Source organism: Augochlora pura, chromosome 7 (assembly GCF_028453695.1).
Source record: "Augochlora pura isolate Apur16 chromosome 7, APUR_v2.2.1, whole genome shotgun sequence".
NCBI classification, from domain to species: Eukaryota; Metazoa; Arthropoda; class Insecta; order Hymenoptera; family Halictidae; genus Augochlora; species Augochlora pura.
Window position 1 is genome coordinate 15,075,386 of NC_135778.1, and position 22,493 is coordinate 15,097,878.

At 51.5% G+C, this 22,493-nt stretch overlaps 1 protein-coding gene across 1 annotated transcript in view; it reads left to right on the forward strand.

The window, feature by feature from the left end:
* Positions 1-22,493, forward strand: part of LOC144473369 (uncharacterized) — a 44,539-nt gene that overhangs the window by 15,815 nt on the left and 6,231 nt on the right. Inside the window, exons 12-13 of the mRNA XM_078187180.1 lie at positions 74-358; positions 616-22,478. Coding sequence (XP_078043306.1) covers positions 74-358; positions 616-22,478 — 22,148 coding nt within the window. The remainder of the gene's footprint in view (positions 1-73; positions 359-615; positions 22,479-22,493) is intronic.

Genomic DNA, 22,493 nt, shown 5'->3' on the forward strand with positions numbered 1-22,493 from the left:
TAAAATACTGGATAGAAGTAGTTGATAATTCCATTCGTTTCTGTACAATGGAACCTCGAACATTGTTTCACAGATAAATTGCCAACACGAAAAGAAGTGAAAGAAGCTCAATCGCCGAACGGTCATGAGCTCGCCAGAAACTTGTCGCTGTCAACGATACACGAAGAGAGAACTTCTCAGCTGTATGATACACCGCAAACCGATCACTCAGTCACGCTCGACGATCGCGGCGAAGTATCGTTCAGCTTCGACGGGAAAGAAGTTTCCGTCAGCCTCTACGAGACACCAGATCTCACCGAAGAAGAAGCCCTTCAGATTGTCGAGATGTACGCCGATCAATTGTCCGAACATGTTACGGGTAAGTACGAACAAAACTTTTTATTCTTCATCTTTCATTTTATCAATTTTAAAATAAAAGCCGCTGACCCGCTTTAGCTACTACAATCTCTTTGAAATGTGTGCAAGCTGTTGTAATTATTTTGATTGCGGAACTTTATGCAAAATAAAATAATTATACCGAATTTTCATATATAAAATATTACGAAGAAATGGCACCATTTCGTGCATTTCAAGCATTAAATCATAAACAGAGACTCGCAAACGATGGACTTTCAGAGCACAACGTGATCGAACTGCCGCCGATGAGGTTTGTGAAAGAGTCGTCGACTTCTGGCAACCTGTTGATGGAAGCTGTAGTAATCGATGTATCACCAGACTACTTCGTCAGCGCCGAAGACGGCGACGACCTCCGGACGGAGGCCGATTTCGAGGACGTATCGATCTTGGACGACATAACGCGAGTTCTGTCATCACCGGAGCGAGACTCGCGCAGCTCGCTCAAGAGATCCGCGCGATACAGCCTAGAAGACGATGAGAAGCCTCCTAAAAGACCGCCTAGGAAAAAGTCCAGTTCCTCTTCGAAGAGCGAGAAAAGTGAGAAGAGTCCAAGAATGGAGTCCGAGAGCTTCCACAGTGCACAAAGAGAAGACAGATCCTCGCCGGTCTCTCCAATCTCTCCGGTGTCCTCGCTGCGGCAAGACGATAGCGACACGTTCGCCGACGCGTTATCCTCGGCTCGGCTGTCCATCTCGGAGACGCAGGTACAGAAGATGTACGAGTACGCGCAGGACCGAAAGCGCAGCCTGAGCGGCGACAAAACAGCCGGGTCGAGTATAGACGACGGCATAGGCGGAGACTCGTCATTCGACTCGGTCACCGGAGCGCCGAAGAAGAAACGTCATCGCAAGAAAAAGCACAAGAGAGAGAAGGGTAGCTCCGAGGAGTCGTCGTTGGGCAGCGAGATGGACGGGAAGCAGCGCAGGAGCAGATCCGGCAGCGAGAAGTCGGAGATGCACCAGCGGGTCGAGTCGATCCTGAAAACGGAGGAGCCGTACATCGAGGATGTGGCGGACAAGTCTTCGGAGAAGAAGCAGTCGACCAGCGAGTCAGACAAGTCGATGTCGAAGAGCAACAAGGAAAGGCTGCTGGACAGCATGAAGAAGCTGAAGGAGCCGGTCCTGATTGTTCGGGACACTCTGGTAGACATTGATTCGTTGGACTCGCGGCTGAACACTGCCGACGAGGAGACCTGCAAGCAGCTTGTGGCCGAGAACGTGATCCGGCCGATCCAGAGCCTCTGCGAGGAAGTGTCCGCCATAGAGACGAAAGCCTTGAAGAGCGCCGGCGACAGGTCCATGGCCCAGACGATCAGGATCTCTCTGCTGGAGGCGATCGGCGGGCCAACCGAGGAGCTCTTGCGCGGAATGGAGCTGATAGAGCGTCAGGAGAACGTGAAAAGCAAAAAGACGGATGTGGTGGCGATCCTGGAGAGCCTGACAGACCCCGTTGATGAGATCTTGATGGGCATCACGAAGATCGAGTACGAGATGACTGGAGGAGCGAAGAGCGAGAGGCCGATCGCGCTGATTAGGATGACGTCGGCGGTGTCCAGGCTGGACGATGCAGTGAAGCGCGTCGCCGCCTTAGACAACAGAGAGTCCAGGTTAACCTCGAGCGTCGAGGAGATCATAAACGTGTTGCAGTTCTTCGTGAACGACGTCTCAGTGGACCCAGCGAAGGGATCGATAGAGACGGTGGACACAGTGGTGGTGGAATCCCTGTCGAAGTCGATAGACGACGTGACGAAGGCTCTAAGTCGCGTGACCAAGGCCGAAGGGGTCTCGAAGATCGTCGACGAGTTTCTGCCACCGGTGCGCGAGTTGAGGACAAGATTGGATACCTTGAAGACCGTGCTGGAGACTTACCAATCGAAGGGGATCTTGTCGGAGCACCGAACAAAGTTGATTGAATCGCTGCAGGAATCGGTGGATGAGACCGTGAAGGAGATTAGCAGGGTAAAGGAGAGGAAGCCCGACGTGAGTCGAAAGGAGGTGGCCACCGAGGAGCCCAAGCTAGACGTCTTAAAGGAAGCGAGATTGACCCTGCAGGAAGCCCTGAAGTCGTACGAGAATATCGCAGGCACTCTGGACCCCAGACTATCCACCATCTTCGACCGAGTCGACGAGATCTACCGTAGACTGCGGACGCCGCAGAAGAAGGAGATCAGCGTCGAGACCCTGAACAGCTTGGAAGGACCTCTGTACTCGCTTCAGTGCGCCCTGACATCGGTCTCGATCGCCGAACACGCGGACACCGTGTTCAAGCTCCTAGAGCCCTCGGTGTCCCAGCTGAAAGCCACAATCCAGTGTTTGAATGACAACACGTTGCAACCGGTGATGGATACTCTGAACGACATCGAGAAAACGATTCAGGTAGCTGCCAGCGAGAAAGAGGAAACGATCTCCTCCAAATCCATCCAGGACGAGCCGCAGACCTTGACCGACAGGATTCTCGATCCTCTGATCGACGTCCAGTCTGCCTTGAGCGCGGCGCTCCAGGACGTCGAGGACGTTGACTCTGTCGCGAACGGCGCGGCGACCGCTCAGAAGCTATTGACCTCTTCGGAGATCACTGCCTGCTTGGTCGAGCTCCGACAATATGTGTCCGATACCTCGCGCATTGCGATGACCCTGCGGGAGGATGAGATGCTGAGCAGCTTGGAGGACCTGAAGGAGCCTCTGCTGGACCTAAAGTCGGCCCTGGTGTCCGAGGAGCGCACGGTCCAGGAGCTCCAAGTGATTCGAAAAATACCACAGCCGATAGAGAAGCTGAAGAAGGTGGTGAAAAAGGTGCTGCGGCACTCAGACTCCGAGGAAAGAACGAAATCGATGAACGATGTCCTGGCGGCCATCGAAGACGTCGATGCCCAATTGCCCAAGACGATATCGAAGCTGTCTGAGATCGAGGAGGCGCGGAAACATTTCCTGGACGATCTGGACGTTGATCGGAGTCTCAGCAACGTCCACTTCGCTCTGTCTTCGGCGCTGGAGAGACAGGAGAAGAGCTATCCTGGTTACGCGTCCGACATGGCCGGTTGCATTGAGGAGCTGCGACAACGCGTGGGTTCGGCCGCGGTGGAAATCGCGAATTTGAGGAACCGTGTCGACGACGATGTGATCCTGCAGGTTTACCTGTTGAAGGAACCTCTGCTCACTCTGCAGAGGGTCCTGCTGACTCAACAACACGACCCCGAGGAGGAAGAGATCTTGCGGGGTCTGATCGATCCTATCGAGAAGCTGAAAGCCTTGGTGCGGAGTATCGTGGACAGCGATGCGAACACCGACTCGGTTTTTCCGATTCTTGAACTGCTCGAGGAGATCGAGAAGGACACCCCGTTGATCACTAAAGAGGCGTCCAAGAAGAAGGAGCAAAAGGGGACGAAGGCATGGAAAGAGGAAATGAAGAAGAAGAAGATGGCGTCGTTCGGGCTGGCGGACCGAATCAGTCGATCCCTGGACCCCATGAAACACTGGCTGTCAACCACTTCCGAGGACAGCATGAAGGAGGAGGAGGAGTCGGCGCTTTGCTCGACTATCGACGATCTGAAAAGGGACGTGAACAAGATCGCGATTGAGACGTCCTATTCGGAGCCTCCCAGCGACGAGAGCCTGATCGAAGCTCTGATTGACCTCCGCGAGCCCCTCGCGAGGCTCAAAGCCGCGATCGAAACCTACCATGAGCCGACCAACTTGTCCACCCTGGAAGGCCTTGGCAGACCCATGAGGTTCCTTCTGCACACCATCATGGATGTCCTCCGGGAGCACGCCCATGAAGAGTCTCTGCGGCCGATAGTGGAGATCGTGGAGGACATCGAGAACCAGATTCCGATCTCCATCAAGGAGGCTCTGTACAAGAAGGAGCTCAGCGAGGTGGTGAAGTCACTGATCCAGGAGGAGAAGGATCTGATGACCGCGCAGGAGACGGAGCAAGGGGAGACCCTGCCTCGAGACGGAAGGGAGCAGTTGACGTCTCAAGCGACGATCCCCGAAGGCACTCTGACGGAAACCTCCACATCGGTGCTGCCTCAAACCGAGCTCACCGAATCGGTAATCGAGAAAACGACGGTGGAGGAGATCAGCTCGCAGAGATCCGATCAGGTGGTCACCCAGATCGAGGAATTCCGGAGGGAAGATCTCGAGAGCGAGAATAAGAGGAAAGAGGTGGCTGAGCTGATGGTCTCCTTGTCAACGACCCTGGAAAACGTTCAGTTCGACGTCACCGGAATCTTGGAAGACTTCGAAGGACCCACGGCTGGCACGCTGCCACCTTCGGCACTGGCCAATGCTCTCGAAGACTTCGGAAAAACTGTGTCGACGATGCGCAGAACTATCGGGAGCTACGAGCAACCTGCTTCCTCCGAGGAAGCGGTTGCTAGGACTGTCTCTCTCTTAGACGATATCAAACAGTCGCTGAGTAGCCTCGACGACGCTCTCCTCAAGACTCGCCAATATGGCTTCCAGGAGGTGTTTATCTTGACCCATCTGGCGCAGCCTCTGGAAACAATCGAAAAGAAAGTAATTGATGCTACTATGGAGAAGTTGAACAGCAGAGCAGAAGTGGTGGAGCGATGCAAGCCTGTCCGGCAAGTTCTGCGCGAGATCAAGGAGAAGATCCCGGTCGTGATAAAGGAAGTAGAGTCGAGACAGCAACTCGTCGCTAGTCTTCGGGAGGTCGCAAAGCCCTTGGAGAACATCCAGGATCGCATGGAGGTCCTCGAAACGCAGGCGGAGGAGACCTTGGAGACCGACGTGGCGAGGATTCTGCTCAGGCCGATCCAGACTCTGTTGAATAGTATTGCCGTGACTTCGCAAGACGTCCATCAGCTGGATCGACGCAGAGCGGTCGTCGTAGAGCTTCAGAGTCTCGAGGAGCCTCTGGTGGAGTTCTCCAGCTGCTTGTCCGTAGTGCAGAGCAGTCGCAGGAGCCTAGTCCCCGAGGCGGCCCTGCTGGACGAGCGGAGAAACGTGATCCTAAAGGCTGTCGAAGGTCTGCAGAGGCAGATCTCGAGCACCTTGGAGAGAATACCTAGCCTGGAAGGGACGTCGCTGTTCGAAGAACCGCTGAACGAGCTGAAGAACGCCATCGTTTCGGTGCAGAAGCAAATCGGCAGAACCGACTACTCCCGAAGACCCAGCAGCGCGCAGTTCACCCTGCAGTACAACCTGCACGCATCCTTGGACCGTCTCAGACAGACCATCTCATCGTTGGACGAAAACACGGACGCGGGAGTAAAGGAGGTAGTGTCGAGATCGCTGGGAGCTTTGCAGAAGCAGATCTCCTTGTCGAAGACACAGTTCGTCGAGACCAGCGACCAGGCGGTCGACGAAGAAGCCATCGTCGAGGGTTTCCTTTACCCTGCGAACAAGCTGCAGTCAGCCTTGAACACGCTCAAAGAGAGACTCGAGCAGAAGACGATTGCTTCGATCTCGAAAGAGTCGATGAGTCGTCTTCGGGGCCTGGCCAAGTCGACCTCCGACTTTGCTTCCTCGTTGCTGGCGCATCGGCTGCATCTACTTCGGGAAGGTTCGTCCGAGGGCTCCTCCTTCGTGGAGACGCTGGCCGCCGTCGCGGACGTCCTGGAAGGTGTGAACGAGTCCATCACAGGAATCCAGCGAATCGTCGGCTTAGAGACGGCGCTGGACCAGGTGGAAGAAGAGCAGACTCAGAGCGTGTCGAAGGACGCGCCGAGGGACGCGCCGGTTACCATCACACAGATCGCGACTATAATCGACGAGATCATCGAAGTGACCAAGGAAGAGGTGGAGAGTATGATCACGGTCGAGAAACTGCCTCCCGAAAAAGAGACGAAACGAACGGAGGCTAAGTCCGAACGGAAACCCGACGAAGCTAGTTCCTCCGTGGAGAAAACGTTGGAAATGAAAGTCGAGGATCGAGAGAAAGTATTGGATACCTCGACGAAGGAGGAAGTCGCGGAGAAGGTATTGGCTGAGAAGAAGCCGGAGGAAATTGGGAAGAGCGAACAAGTGCTAAGAAAAGACGAAGAAGTGGAAAGGCTGGCAATGCGGGAAGAGAAATTGGAGGAAGACAGAGAGACGAAGGTACGAAAATTGGTAACGTTGATTTACACAATACAGCAACCGTTCACAGAATTAACTAATCTCATGTACGTAGCCTTAGAGGAGACAGTCTCTTCGAAATCCGAGGAGGAGAAACGAAAGATACGAGAACTGACCGCCCTCATCCAAATCCTGAATGATTTGAAAGCGACGACCGCGTCGATAGAAAACAATCTTTTGCCACCTTTGATTCCAGAATTAGAGGAGCAATTTCTGTGCGCGTTGCACGGTTTCACAGGTGTTGAACGAGCCGCCGAGAAGGTGCTCGACCTGGCTCAGAAGGAACTGACGCCGGCGCTCAAGGAGAACGTGACGGTGTCGCTGCGATTCCTTCTGGAGCCTCTCGAGTCGCTGCAACATAGCTTGTCCGGACTCGAAGCAGCGTCCTCCTTTTCAGTGCAGCTACAACAGCTGACTCGAACGATCCTCGAACTCACGCAAGTGATCCGCAGGACCACGGAATCGAAGCGTGTGAAGATCCTCGAGGAGATCGGGGCGAAGCTGCCGTCGAAATCCGAGGAGGGTATCGAAGACACCACCGCGAAGCCTCTGGAGGAACTGATAGAGGCCATGATGGTTTCCCAGCAGCACATCAAGCGCGACGACGCGTCTCCTTTCGGATCCATATCGCCGTCGATCGAGCCCGCCGACCTCTCCGAGCAGCAAAAGTCGATCAGCGACGACGAGATGAAGCTGGACACGAATCTGGTGGAGAAGATAGTCAGCCCCATCCAGAATCTGAGAGAGCTGCTGGCGAAGATAGAGAAACAAGAGATGGAGGAGGTCGAGGCCCTGGATCTGCCGAGCAGGAGAACAGCCACCGCCATTTTGAACACCATCATCCATCCCCTGGAAGAGCTGGAACAGTCTCTGACCATCTCCGCGGAGCAACATACTGCGGAGTCTCAGCAAACTCTGCACGAAATGAGGAAGAGTCTCTCGCCCGCGCAATCGGTGCCAGTCGGCGCTGTGTTGGAAGATTTGAGGCGGTCCATCGCCAGCATCCAAGACGAAGTGATCGCGGAAGTGATCGGCAAGATGTCCGAGACGGATAGCGAGGTTACTGCGGAGGAGGTCGAAAGGTCACTGGAAGACTTGAAGTTCTCCGTGGGAGCCGTGCAAAAGATGGCGACAATGGAAAGCGAACACTCGGAGGAGTTCTTCGAAGGCGACAGAGCAGCCGTGGTGGAAACCTTCGTGAAGTCGGTGAGGGAACTCGGAGCAAAATGTTTGGCTATCGCCACCCTGCCTGCTACGAGAACAGTGTCGACGCTGCAGCGCGACGAGCTGCGTTCAATGATCCAGATACTGAAGGAGACCACGAGCGAGATCGAAGGGCGCGAAGAAGTCGAGTCGTTGGATCAGACTGGACGGGAAGTGGTGGAAGCGCTGAAACCGTTGGTGCATCCGCTGGAGGAACTAGGACAAGCTTTGGCCTCGGCTGTGCCGCAAGTTGGCGCCATCGAGACTAGCGAAGAACGGCAGGAGGAAGGTCTGTTCGTGGAAACGGTGAAATTGACTCCAGTGTTGCAAGAACTGCAAAAATCCATAGCTGTCGTCGAGGAACAAGTTTCGGTGCAGAAAGCCAAAGCGCCGACGGCGAAAGTTGACGGCTCCGTAGCTGAAATCATCGAAGCTCCGTTAGAGCAACTAAAGTCCTCCATAGCAGCCGTTCAAAAATTAGAATTAGAAGAGACGAAGGTACTCACGAGCGAGCAAAAGACGACGGCGTTGAAGGCGGTTGCGAAATGTGTGCAGGAAATTGGAAAAGTCTGTTCGATTGCGGCTAGTCGGCAGAGAGTCGAAGTGAGTCTGCTCCAACAGCCGCAGGTGGCTGAGATGGAACAGGTCCTCGAGACCATCGCGAGTCCCATCCAAACTTTGAAAGAGTCCATATCCGAAGTCGAATCGCGAACCGCCGAGGAAGCTAAGCGATTGGATCAGCCGGGTAAAGCAGCGGTGGAGGCGTTGAAGCCATTGGTACAGCCACTGGAAGAATTACAGCAAGCTCTAAGCTCGGCTGTGCAACAAGTTACCGCAGCTTCGTCTGTAGGTGAAACATTAGGCGTTGGCGTGGCTACGGAGAAGACGAAGCTGGCGCCGGTGTTGGAACAATTGCATAAGTCCATCGCCGTCATCGAAGAACAGGTGTCGACCGAGGCGAAGAGAGCCGAAGTCTCGACGGTGAAAAGCGAAAGCCTCGTTGCTCCAATTATAGAAGCTCCTTTACAAGAACTAAAGTCTTCCGTCGAAGCTATGCAAAAACTACAATTAGAAGAAACGGAGGAGCTGACAACTGAGCAGAAGACAGTTGCTCTGAAAGCCGTCGCCAAGTGCGTCGAGGAAATAGGGAGGGTTTGCTCAACCGTAACTGGTCAACAGAAAATTGAAATCTCCTCTATTCAGCAAGCGCAAGTGGCCGAGTTGACGCAGGTCCTCGAGACAATCGCCAGTCCAATTCAAGTATTGAAAGAAACCATGTCCGAAATCGCTATGCAGCCATCTGAGCAAGCTGAATCGTTGGATCGGACTGGTAAGGAAACAGTGGAGGCTCTGCAACCTCTGATCCAGCCCTTGGAAGAGCTGTCACAGATCTTGACATCTTCTGTTCAGCAAGTCGTCGCAACGGCGTCAGAATCTACAGACAAAATGAAGGAAACTGAAAAAATCCCACTGACTCCAGTTTTGGAGAAGCTACAGAAATCCATAGTAGTAATCGAGGAGCAAGTGGCGTTGCAGGCGAAGAAAGCTGAGACATCTCTGATCACAGGCGAGACTTCCGTAGCCCAAATCATGGAGGCGTCTTTGGGAGAATTAAAATCCTCTGTAGAATCCATGCAGAAACTAGAACTGGACGAAACGAAAGAGCTGACTTCCGAGGAGAAGACGACGGCATTAAAGGCCGTCGCGAAGTGTGTGGAAGAAATTGGGAAAGCTTGTTCAGCTGCGGCTAGCCGAAAGACGATAGAAGTTAGTCTTCCCGAACAACCGCAGGTAGCCGAGCTGACACAGATGCTCGAAACGATCGCTAGTCCAATTCAAACACTGAAAGAGACCATATCCGAGATCGAGACGCAATCGACAGAGGAAGCTAAGCCTTTGGATGAAACGGGGAAGGAGATAATGGAGGCGTTGAAGCCATTGGTGCATCCTTTAGAGGCATTACAGCAAGCGCTGGCATCCGCTGCTCAACAAGCCAGTATAGTAACACAAGAGTCCACGGAAAATATGAAAGATGACGACACACTCACTGCTGAGAAGATGAAGCTGACGCCGGTGTTGGAGGAGTTGCGAAAGTCCGTCGCTGTGATCGAGGAGCAAGTTTCGGGTCGAGCGAAGACAGCCGAAGTGTCGACGATAAAAGACAAGAGCTCGGTCGCGGAGATTATGGAAGCTCCGTTAGAAGAACTGAAATCGTCCGTGGCAGCCATACAGGAATTAAAGTTGGAAGAGACGCGGGAATTAACGGCCGAGGAGAAAACGAAGGCGCTGGCAGCGGTCGCGAAATGCGTAGAACAAGTAGGAAAGGTGTGTTCGGTGGTAGCCAACCAGCAGAAGGTTGAAACGAGCCTCGTACAGCAGCAGGCGCAGGTGGCTGAAATAGAGCAAGTGATCGAGACGATCGCCAGTCCTATTCAAGTCCTGAAGGAGTCCATATCGGAGATCGAAACACAAACTGCCGAGGCAACCGAGTCACTGGACAAGACGGGCAAGGTCGTCGTGGAAGCTCTCAAACCATTGGTGCACCCTCTGGAAGAACTGGAGCAAGCATTGGCGTCGGCTGTCGAACAAGTCGGCGCGGTCGCGCTTGAATCTGCAATCGAAACGAAGGTAGGTGGTTTGCCCGTGGAATCGGTGAAGTTGACTCCGGTCTTGGAAGAATTGCAGAAATCTATCGCTGTCGTCGAGAAGCAGGTGTCAATAGAAGCTAAGAAAGCCGAAGTATCGACGGTGCAAACCGAGAGCTCTGTCGCGAAGATGGTAGAAGTTCCTCTGGAGCAGCTGAAGTCCTCGGTCGAAGCCATGCAGAAGCTAGAGTTGGAAGAAGCCAAGGAATTGACCAGCGAGCAAAAGACGACGGCTCTGAAGATTCTCTCGAAATGCGTCGAGGAGATAGGAAAGGTGTGTTCCGCCGCGGCTAGTCAGCAGAAGGTCGAGGTCAGCCTCGTTCAACAACCGCAGGTAGCCGAGTTGACACAGGTTATTGAAACTCTGGCGAGTCCGATTCAACTATTGAAAGAGACCACGTCTGAAATCGACGCGCGATCGGTCGAAGAAGCCGAATTGTTGGATCAAACAGGTAAAGAGGTGTTAGAGGCTCTGAAGCCCTTGGTGCACCCTCTGGAGCAACTGGAGCAGGCTCTGACTACAGCGGTGGAGTCGACTGGAGAGTTGAAAGAAGATGGTGTACAAATTGAGCCTGTGAAATTGGGTCCTGTTTTGCAAGAGCTGCAGAAATCGATCGCTGTCGTCGAAGAACAAGTGTCGATAGAAGCTAAAAAAGCTGAAATGTCGACCGTGAAAGCCGAGAGCTCAGTCGCGAAGATGATAGAAGCTCCGCTTGAAGACCTAAAATCCTGCGTCGAAGCTGTGCAGAATTTAGAACTCGAGGAGACAAAAGACTTGACCTCGGATGAGAAGACCCTGGCTTTGAAAGCTGTCGCAAAGTGCGTGGAGCAGATTGGAAAGGTGTGCTCGGCAGCAGCGACTAGCCAGAAGGTTCAGACGAGCCTCGTTCAACAACCGCAGGTAGCCGAGCTTGAACAAGCTCTGGAGATCATTGCGACGCCTCTGCAGGTGCTACGCGAAACGGTCTCCAAGGTCGAGGAGCAGAAGATCTCGGAAGCCGAAAGTCTAGTCGCGTCCGAAACCGAAAAAGTTGTAGCCATGTTGAACACCTTGGTCCATCCTCTGGAGCAGTTGGAGTGCTCTCTGTCAGTGGCTGTCGAGCAGACCAGCATCCTCAAGGATGAGTCTGTTTCGGATGTCAGAGCCGATGCCTCCTTGAAGTTGAACGTCGAGCCTATACTTCAGGAACTGGAGAAGTCAGTCGTCGAGATTCAGGAGCACGTCCTCCTCGAAGCAGCTGAGGAGAAATCGAGCGGCGATCTTGAGATGACAGTGGCGAGCACGTTGAAGGAGCCATTGCAGCAATTAAAGTCTTCCATAGCAGCCGTGCAAGAGACAATGTCCATGGAGGTCGCTGGAGCAGCCGACGCGGCAGACGGCGACAAGATAGCCACGTTGAAGATGTTCGCGAAATCGGTGGAGGATATCGGCGAGAAATGCTTGGCGGTGATCTCCCAGCAGCAAGTGGAGGCGCGTGCGGTTCCGATCAAGCTGGAGGGGTCGCAGGTGGCGATCCTTGAGATGGTGATCGGTCCTCTTCAGATATTAAGAGAGTCCATTAGCAAGATCGAAGAAGAACGGCTGGAAGAAGCAAAACCTTTGGATAAATCAAAGTCGAAAGAAGCGGAAAAGGGATTGAAATCTCTCGTGGAACCGTTGGAGAAGCTGGAGACGTCCTTGTCCTCTACCGTGCAGCAAGCTGCGTCTATGCGACTGGAAAAGACCGAGGAGATAACGCAGCAAACTTCGTTTGCGCAGAAATTGGAAATTTCTCCGGCTATCCAAGAGCTCCGGAAGCACGTTGCCATGATCCAGGAACAGGCGGTGATGCAAACAGCGGGCGCAGAGTCTTCCATGCAAGCTTCCCTGGCAGTCGCCACTAAAAAGTCCTTGGCAGACTTGAACGCTTCGCTCGCTGTCATCGAAAACTTGGTGACCGTTCAGCAGACGGAAGAACAGCGGCTTCGAAGCTCGGAAACCCAGGCGGCCATGAAGCATTTCGCCGAGTCGACGCGAGAGTTCAAGCAGAAATCGCTGGCGGCGATTGCGCGGCGATATGTGGGCGCAAAGGTCAACACGAAGGTGTTGCAGACGATCATTACTCCCGTCCAAGTCCTGCGCGAGACTATCGTCAAAGTCCAAGAGGAATCCACGGAAGAAGCAGAAGCTCTGGAAGCAGAGGAGGCGAATATCCAGCAATTAACCCCACTGATACACCCCCTGGAGGAACTGGAGAGATGTTTGATCACCACAGCACATCAGGCGAACACTGTTGCCGAGGAGCCGCAGGAGCCGATCATCCTCGAGCCGATTCTCGAAGAATTGAAGGAGAGTATCGACACGGTCGAACAGCGATTATCCAGCACGCAAGGTTCCAGCGCGAAGATGGACCTCGCCGACAGCATCAGGCAGGCGATCGCGAACTTGAAGTCGACCACGACGGCTGTCCAGAAAACGGTGACGACGCCGCTGGAGATCAATGAGGAAATGAAGAAGGAGAAAGCGTCCGTTCTGCGAGACTTCACCAAGTCGATAGAGCAGCTGCAAAAGGCCGCGGCTCAGCAGCAAAAGCAGCCGCGAGCGGACAAACCCCGGGAAGCGAAAACGGTGAGCATCGACGTCCTCGAGAAAATCAGCAGCACCGTTCACACTTTCCGCGAGTCCCTTTCTCAAATAGAGGAGGCGAAGACAGAGGAGTTGAAGGAGTTCGAACGGAAAGAGGACGAAGCTAGACTAAAATTAAACGTGCTGATCGAACCACTGGATATCCTGGAGCGAGCTCTGGTACAAGCCGTTCAAGAAGGCGTCGCGCTTCCTCACGAAACCGCGATCGAATCGAAACCTACAGAAATTCTACTGGAGAAACTGGCTCTGCAGCCTGTGCTCGAGGAGTTGCAGAAATCGATCGTCGTCGTCCAACAGCAGGCCAGCGAGGTTGCGGCATCGGCTGAAATCAAAACACCGGGTCTGGCGAAGGCGTTAGAGAAACCTCTGGCGGAACTGAAGCTGTCGATCGCAGCAGTTCAAGAGATAACCGAACCGGACGAAGCGAGGGAGACAAAGATCGACGAAAGATCGCGGTTGGAAGTCTTCGCGAAATCGATGGAGGAGTCTGGGCAGCAGCTGTTGACTGTGGCGAAGCAAGAAGCCGAGCAAATCGTCGAGGTCCGCAGGGAAAAGAAGCTGACCGAGGAGTTCGCGAAGACCGTGATCGCACCGCTGAGCGAACTTCAGAACGCGATCTTAGAGATCGACGAATGCGGCAAAAAATCGGCGAAGACCGGCGAAAAGCAGGCTGTGATTTTCTTGAGCATCGTGCAGCCGCTGCATCAGCTGGAGGAGTCATTCTTGTCAGCCTTGCAGGACCGACACACGCCGATCCCAGTTCTGCAGGAGCTGCCAGTTAAGGCCACGATGCAGGAGCTCAACCGACAAGTGACGGAAATCCAAGAGCAGCTGGTGCTCGTCAAGGAGACGTTGAGTTTAACCGGGGACGCCGAAGATCAAGTTTTGATCAAGAACGTCGAGCGCTCTCTCAGCGATCTGAGGACGTCCGCGGCGGTAGTCCAGCAATTGACGGCGATCGAGGTACCAGGTCAGCAGGTCTTGGACGTGGAGAACGTGTCGGCACTGCAAGCGTTCGGCAAGGCCGTGGAGGAATTCAAGAAGCACTGTTCGGCCATGGTGTCGAGTCCCAAAGTGATCTCCGCGATCGTTGGGACGGTGGAGCAGCAGCCGGCTAGAGCGGAAACCATCGTTGTTCCCAGCAAGATTCTTCAAGAATCTGTCTCGACGATTGAAGAGATGAAGACGCAAGAAGTGGCGATGCTGGAGACGGACTCGAGAAAGCCTGTGACAGTGTTAAGCGTTCTCATGAGTCCTTTGCAACAGCTGGAGCAATCGTTCGTCGCCGCCATACAAGGCGAACACGTGGCGGAGCAGACGGCAGAGAGTCTGGAAGATCAGGTGGCCTTCGAGGCGACGAATCTGCGCCCGATACTCGAGGAATTCCAAAAGTCGATAGCCGTCGTCCAAGAACACATCCTGGCGGAAGGTGCACACAGCTTGTCGGAGACGGAAGAATCTTCGCAGCTGCAACTAATGGCGCAAACGCTAACGGACCTGAGGACCTCGGCGGCGGCCATCCAGCAGGTCTCCCAGGCTGCGCCGGAATTCGCCGACGAGCTATCGCGAGCCGAGGGCGTCTCAGCTTTCGAGACATTCGCGAAGTCTCTTCACGACTTGGTGGAGCAACTGGCTACCATCGACCACCAGCAGATCGTGATAGAACCCGCGGCGGACACCATCTCCGAGGACGTCTCCTCTCTAAAGACCTGGGGCGACGTCGTGGAGGAGCCGCACTTGCAGGTCACCGAGGCCATGGTGGTGGACCAAGGCACCATAGAGTCGCCGTCGGAGATCGCCATCTCCCTCTCCGAGGACGAAGCTCAAGCTCTGAAGGGGCTGGCTAAGCCTCTTAGCGAGCTCAGGGAGTGCCTGGCTTTGGTGGTCGAAGAGCGCAAGTCGATTGACGGCAACGAGGTGACCCTCGTGCTATCGGAGAAAGAAGATCTGTCGCTGCTGAAGACCATGGCGCGACCCTTGCTGGAGCTAAGGACCGCGGCTGCGTCCGTCATTCACGAGCAGACTGCCGTCGAATCTGCTAAGGAGAAGAGCTTCGGCACCGACGATGCCAAAGAGTTGGCCACGTTGAATCCGTTGATCGAACCCTTAGAGGAGCTTTGTAAATCCATCGCGTTGATCCAAGACCACATGCTCGTCGAGTCGACGGAGGAGCGACCTGCCGACGAGGTGACCTTATTGACTGCTTTGGTGGAGCCGCTGATCACGCTTCAGAGGAGCATCTCCGTGCTGGAGGAGCGCGTGCTCTCGCCGGACGTGGTCTCGCTCCCCGAAGAATCGAATTGGATCAACGATTGCCTTGCCGTGCCTCTGCAGGAGATAGAGAGATCCATAGCCGAGATCCACGAGTGCATCGTCATGGATTCGGAGCCCGTGGCCGAGGAGCAGTTATCCAAGATCGAGATCATCGATTGGTCGGTGGTCGAGAAGTTGGTGCATCCGGTTGAGACTATAAAAGCGGCGATCATCGGCATGCAGGAGGCTGGTGAAAAAGCAGACCAGGTCCGGTACAATCTGGTGAAGACGTTGGTGCAGCCTCTGACCGAGGTGTACGAGAGCTTCCTGGCGCTGAAGAACAGAACCGACTTCACTCCCGAGGAAGAGGAGGCTAACATTGACGCTATCGTGGACTCGCTGTCCAGCCTGGAAAAGAGCATATCGTTCATCGAAGAGCAAACTGTTGCTCGCGATCAAACCGCTGGTACAATCGGCAGCCTAGCCGAGCCTCTGCTTCAGCTGAAAAACTCGATCATGACAGTGGAAGAGTCGTCAACGGTCTACCTTGAAAACCTGGAACAGCCTTTGAGGTGTCTACAGACTGCTTTGGAGACCGCCTCGGCCGAGCAACACGAACGAGTACAAAAAAGAAAGAAAACTGCTGTTCCCGTCGAAGAGGTAGTGAGAATCTCTACGAAGATAACGATTTCTATCAACGAGATCAACGTCTCGATCGAGACGATTAATCGGAAGATCGAGAGCTACAAGGATTTATTGGGGATCGAGATTCAGATAGAGAACGAAGCGCTGAAAACTTTGATAAAGCCGCTGGAGGATCTCAAAGAAGCTACTCATCGCGTACAAACGAAGGGCGTTGAACAGTCGTCTATTGAATCTCTAAAACGGCTTCAAAGATCTATCGATGTGATTTGTCAACAATCCGCCGATAAGCCGTCCGCTGAACCTCCGCATTCCGAGACCGCCGATATAATTGGGGTGTTGAAACTGTTAGCTCCAAGTTTGCAGGAATTAGAGTCGACGATCAAGACTGTCGAGACGATGTGGCAAGACGATTTGACTGGCGAAGGGCTGGTGGAGCTGGAGACGCCGATTGCCAATCTGATGAACACGGTGAACGTGTTGTGCGACAAGCTGTCGAGGATGGAGGTGGTCTGGGTAACCGACGAAGAAGAGAAGAAGGAAAGGGAGAAGAAGAAGAAGAAGCAGGAGGAAGAAGTGGCAGATGAAGAGGACAAACTGAAGATTGAAGAAGAAGAGAAGGCACGCCAAGAGGAGGAAGAACGTAAGCAGAAGGAAGAGGCTGAGAGATTAAAGGCGGAAGAGGAATGTAAAAAGCGCGAGGACGAAGAGCGTAAGCAGAAGGAAGAGGCTGAGAGGTTGAAGCTGGAAGAAGAACAAAGAAAGCAAGAGGAAGAAGAACGTGACAGACAAGAGGTAGAAGAACGTAAGAGAATAGAAGAACTTAAGCAGAAGGAAGAAGCCGAAAAGTTGAAGATCGAAGAGGAACGTAGAAAACAAGAGGACGAACAGCGCAAGAAAAAGGAAGCGCAAGAACTTGAGCAGAAGGAAGGAGCTGAAAAGTTGAAGCTTGAAGAAGAACGTAAAAAGCAAGAGGAAGAAGAACGTAAGAAAAAAGAGGAACTGGAACGTAAGAGAAAAGAGGAAGAAGAACTAAAGCAGCAGCAAGAAGCCGAAAAGTTGAGGATTGAACAGGAACGTGAAAAGCAAGAGCAAGAAGAACGTAAGAAGAAGGAGGCTGAGGAACTCAAACAGAAGGAAGAAGCTGAGAAATTGAAGATTGAAGAAGAACGTAAAAAGCAAGAGGAAGAGGAACGTAAGAAAAAGGAAGCTGAAGAACTCAAACAGAAGGAAGAAAGTGAGAAACAGAAGCTTGAAGAGGAACGTAAAAAGCAAGAAGAAGAAGAAGAACGTGCGAAAAAGGAGGCAGAAAAACTTAAACAGAAGGAAGAGGCTGACAAATTGAAGCTCGAAGAAGAACGTAAAAAGCAAGAAGAAGAGGAACGTAAGAAAAAGGAGGAGGAAGACCTGAAACAAAAAGAAGAAGCCGAGAGGGTGAGGATTGAACAGGAACGTAAAAAGCAAGAGGAGGAAGAACGTCAGAAAAAGGAAGCGAAAGAACTAAAGCAAAAAGAAGAGGCTGAAAAGTTAAAGATTGAAGAAGAACGTAAGAGAAAAGAAGCAGAAGAACTGAAGCAGAAGGAAGAAGCCGAAAAATTAAAGATTGAGGAAGAACGTGAAAGACAAGTGGAAGAGGAACGTAAGAAAAAAGAAGCAGATCTCCAGCAGAAGGAAGAAGCAGAAAAATTAAAGCTTGAAGAAGAACGGAAAAAACAGGAGGAGGAAGAACGTAAGAGAAAAGAGGAAGAAGAACTAAAGCAGCAGCAAGAAGCCGAAAAGTTGAGGATTGAACAGGAACGTGAAAAGCAAGAGCAAGAAGAACGTAAGAAGAAGGAGGCTGAGGAACTCAAACAGAAGGAAGAAGCTGAGAAATTGAAGATTGAAGAAGAACGTAAAAAGCAAGAGGAAGAGGAACGTAAGAAAAAGGAAGCTGAAGAACTCAAACAGAAGGAAGAAAGTGAGAAACAGAAGCTTGAAGAGGAACGTAAAAAGCAAGAAGAAGAAGAAGAACGTACGAAAAAGGAGGCAGAAAAACTTAAACAGAAGGAAGAGGCTGAAAAATTGAAGCTCGAAGAAGAACGTAAAAAGCAAGAAGAAGAGGAACGTAAGAAAAAGGAGGAGGAAGACCTGAAACAAAAAGAAGAAGCCGAGAGGGTGAGGATTGAACAGGAACGTAAAAAGCAAGAGGAGGAAGAACGTCAGAAAAAGGAAGCGAAAGAACTAAAGCAAAAAGAAGAGGCTGAAAAGTTAAAGATTGAAGAAGAACGTAAGAGAAAAGAAGCAGAAGAACTTAAGCAGAAGGAAGAAGCCGAAAAATTAAAGATTGAGGAAGAACGTGAAAGACAAGTGGAAGAGGAACGTAAGAAAAAAGAAGCAGATCTCCAGCAGAAGGAAGAAGCAGAAAAATTAAAGCTTGAAGAAGAACGGAAAAAACAGGAGGAGGAAGAACGTAAGAGAAAAGAGGAAGAAGAACTAAAACAAAAAGAGGATGCAGAAAAATTGAAGATTGCACAGAAACGCAAAAAGCAAGAAGAACAGGAACGTAAGGAAAAGGAGGCGGAAGAGCTGAAGCAGAAGGAAGAGGCGGAAAAACAAAAACTGGAAGAACAAAAGAAGATAGACGCTGCTAAGGAATTGGAAGAGAAGCGTAAGAAGGAGGAGGAGGAGAAAATGAAACAGGAGGAAGTAGAGCGCAAGAAAAAAGAAGAGGTTGAAAAGTTGAGGCAGGAAGAGGAGCGGAAACAGAAGGAAGAACAAGACAGATTGAAGGCGGAGGAGGACCGTAAACGAAAAGAGGAGGAGGAAAGATTGAAGCAGGATGAGGAACGACAAAAAACGGAACAGGCCGAGAAGTTGAAACTGGAAGAGAAACAAAAATTGAAGGAACAGGAAGAGGCGCGAAAGCGTGAAGAAGAGGAACGTAAAAAGCAGGAAGAAGCTGAGAGGTTGAAAGAGGAAGAACGTAAAAAGAAGGAGCAAGAGGAAGAAAAAATGAAACGCGACGAAGAGAAACGTAAACAGGAAGAAGAAGCTATGAAACTAAAGGAAGAGGAGGAGCGCAACAAAGTCGCGGAGGCAGAGAAAGCAAGGCTGGAAGCGGAACGTAAAGAAGAGGAGGAGGCGAAAAAATTGAAGGCGGAGGAAGAGAAACGTAAGGAAGAAGAGCAAGCTAAAAAATTAAAAGAAGAAGAAGAACGTAAGAAGGCTGAAGAGGCTGAGAAACTCAAGCTAGAAGAACAGAAACGCCAACAGGAAGAGGAAGCCAAGAAACAGAAAGAAGAGGAAGCTAAGAAACGGAAGGAAGAAGAAGCTAAGAAAGTGAAAGAGGAAGAAGCTAAGAAGCTCAAGGAGGAAGAAGCTAAAAAGCAGAATGAAGCGGAGGCTAAGAAAGTGAAAGAGGAAGAAGCTAAGAAACTGAAGGAGCAAGAAGCTAAGAAAGTGAAAGAGGAAGAAGCTAAGAAGCAGAAGGAAGAGGAAGCTAAGAAGCTGAAGGAAGAAGAAGCTAAGAAAGTGAAAGAGGAAGAAGCTAAGAAACTGAAGGAGGAGGAAGCTAAGAAGCTGAAGGAAGAGGAAGCTAAGAAACAAAAGGAAGAAGAAGCTAAGAAAGTGAAAGAGGAAGAAGCTAAGAAACTGAAAGAGGAAGAAGCTAAGAAATTGAAGGAGGAGGAAGCTAAGAAGCTGAAGGAGGAGGAAGCTAAGAAGCTGAAGGAGGAGGAAGCTAACAAGATGAAGGAAGAGGAAACTAAGAAGCTGAAGGAAGAGAAAGCTAAGAAACAAAAGGAAGAAGAAGCTAAGAAAGTGAAAGAGGAAGAAGCTAAGAAAGTGAAAGAGGAAGAAGCTAAGAAAGTGAAAGAGGAAGAAGCTAAGAAAGTGAAAGAGGAAGAAGCTAAGCAACTGCAGGAGGAAGAAGCTAAGAAGCAGAAGGAAGAGGAAGCTAAGAAGCTGAAGGAAGAGGAAGCTAAGAAAGTGAAAGAGGAAGAAGCTAAGAAATTGAAGGAGGAGAAAGCTAAGAAGCTGAAGGAGGAGGAAGCTAAGAAGCTGAAAGAGGAGGAAATTAAGAAGCTGAAGGAAGAGAAAGCTAAGAAACAACAGGAAGAAGAAGCTAAGAAAGTGAAAGAAGAGGAGGCTAAAAAGCAGAAGGAAGAGGAAGCTAAGAAAGTGAAAGAGGAGGAAGGTAAGAAACTGAAGGAGGAGGAARCTAAGAAGCTGAAGGAAGAGGAAGCTAAGAAACAAAAGGAAGAAGAAGCTAAGAAAGTGAAAGAAGAGGAGGCTAAAAAGCAGAAGGAAGAGGAAGCTAAGAAACAAAAGGAAGAAGAAGCTAAGAAAGTGAAAGAAGAGGAGGCTAAAAAGCAGAAGGAAGAGGAAGCTAAGAAAGTGAAAGAGGAGGAGGGTAAGAAACTGAAGGAGGAGGAAGCTAAGAAGCTGAAGGAGGAGGAAGCTAAGAAAGTGAAAGAGGAAGAAGCTAAGAAACTGAAGGAGGAAGAAGCTAAGAAGCTGAAGGAGGAGGAAGCTAAAAAACAGAAGGAAGAGGAAACTAAGAAAGTGAAAGAGGAAGAAGCTAAGAAAGTGAACGAGGAGGAAGCTAAGAAGCTGAAGGAGGAGGAAGCTAGAAAGCAGAAGGAAGAGGAAGCTAACAAAGTGAAAGAGGAAGAAGCTAAGAAACTGAAAGAGGTGGAAGCTAAAAAGCAGAAGGAAGAAGAAACTAAGAAACAGAAAGAAGAGGAGGCTAAGAAACTGAAGGAGGAAGAAGCTAAGAAACAGAAGGGGGAGGAAGCTAAGAAACAAAAGGATGAAGAAGTTAAAAAGCGGAAGGAAGAGGAAACTAAGAAACAAAAGGAAGAAGAAGCAAAAAAACTAAAAGATGAAGAGCAGCAAAAGGAAAGCGACGCCGCAAAACAGAAGCAGGAAGAAGAGAAACGAAAGCAGGAGGAGGAGACGAAGCGCGTGAAGGAAGAGGTGGAAAGGAAGAAAAAGGATGAAGCTGAGAAGCTCGAACAAGAGGCGCGCAAGAAATCGGAACGCAGGAAATCGAAGGATGAGAAGAGACGGAAAAGCGAGCAAGAAGCGAAGGTGAAGCAGGAAGAGAAAGAGCGCCAGGAAAAATTGGATGAAGAACAACGGAAGCTGGAAGAGAAGAATCGCAATCTAGAGGCAGAGTCTCAGCGAAGAGAGGAGGAAGAGAAGAAGAAGCGAGCCGAAGCTGAGAAGCTGAAACAAGAGGAGGATGAACGACATCGGAAGAAGGAAGAAGCCGAAAGACTGAAGCAGGAGGAGGAAGATCGCAGACGGAAGGAGGAGGTTGAGAGGCTGAACAAGGCAGAATCAGAGAAATTGAAGCAAACGGAAGAAAAGCTTCGGAAGAAGAAGGAGAAGCGAAGATTGGAGCAAGAGGAAGAGGAGCGAAAGGAAAGGGAGGAAGCGGAAAGACGAAAGAAGGAGCAGGAACAGAAGAAGAAGGAGCGAGAGGAACGCGCGAGGAAAGACGAAGAGGAGAGAGCAAGGCGCGAGGAGGAGGAACGAGTAAGAAAAGAGGAGAAGGCTAGGCTGCGAAAAGAAGAGGAGAATCGAAGGAAAGCCGAGGACACCGAGAGATTGAAGAGGGAAGAAGAACGCGACGCGCAGAGGCGCGAGGAAGCAAAGCGTCGACGAGAGGAACAGGGAAGACAGATCAAGGAAGAAACGGAGCGGATAAGGAAAGCCGAGGAAGAGCGGATCAGGAAGGAGGATGAGACTCGCGAGCGCAGGAGACAGGAGCGCGAGCACAGGAGGCACGAGGAGGAGCAGAAGTTGCTGAGGGAAGAAGAAGAGAGGTCGAAGAGGGAGGAGGAGCGTCGGAGGAAGAGGAAAGAGGCTGAGCGACAATGGAAGGAGGACGAGGATGCTATTAGGAAGAAGCAGGCCGAAAGGATTGAGAGGCGAAGAGCTGGGGAACGCCAGAACCGAGAAGAGGCTGGACGACTGAGGCTAGAGGACGAGGAAAGGAGGCACAGGAGGGACGCCGACAGGCAGACCAGAAGGGAGGAAGCGGTGAAGGCGTTGAAGGAAGAGGGAGACCGGATGCGGAAACGGCAGGAAGAAGAGTCCTCGAGACTTCGAATGCGGAGGCAGGAACAGCTGAGAGACGACAGCTGGTCCAGGCTACGACAGAGCGAGTCAGAGTCGCTATTGAGGAAGATCGCTGATGACACCAGAACTCTGAGGCCCAAGGGCATCTCCTACGACGTGGAGTTTTGGAGAGACCGACGGGAAAAGTCCCACCGGTACGACTCTGGTTTTGATTCTACCCTTTCTAGCACTTCCAGATCCTACAGCTGGAGGGACTCGTTGACTTCCTTGACGAAGAGGAGGACAGACGACTTTCTCGACTACAAACTGAGGGACACCTCGATGGAGAGATACTACTTTGATACGGGATCGTACTACCGCAGAAGAAGAAGGAGGGACGACAGGATCTCGCGAGCAAGGTCCATCAGCTTGCTGAAGTACGAGGACTACTCGACTGGAGACAGCGATATCAGCTTCGCGGCTGGCAGCTCGTTTAGACCACCACGATATAGCAGGCCGAAGACAACGTCGCGAACCGATCTCGATGGATCCAGTGTTTCGTTGTACGTGCCTCTTATCACGGACACGGTGAGAAACATGTTT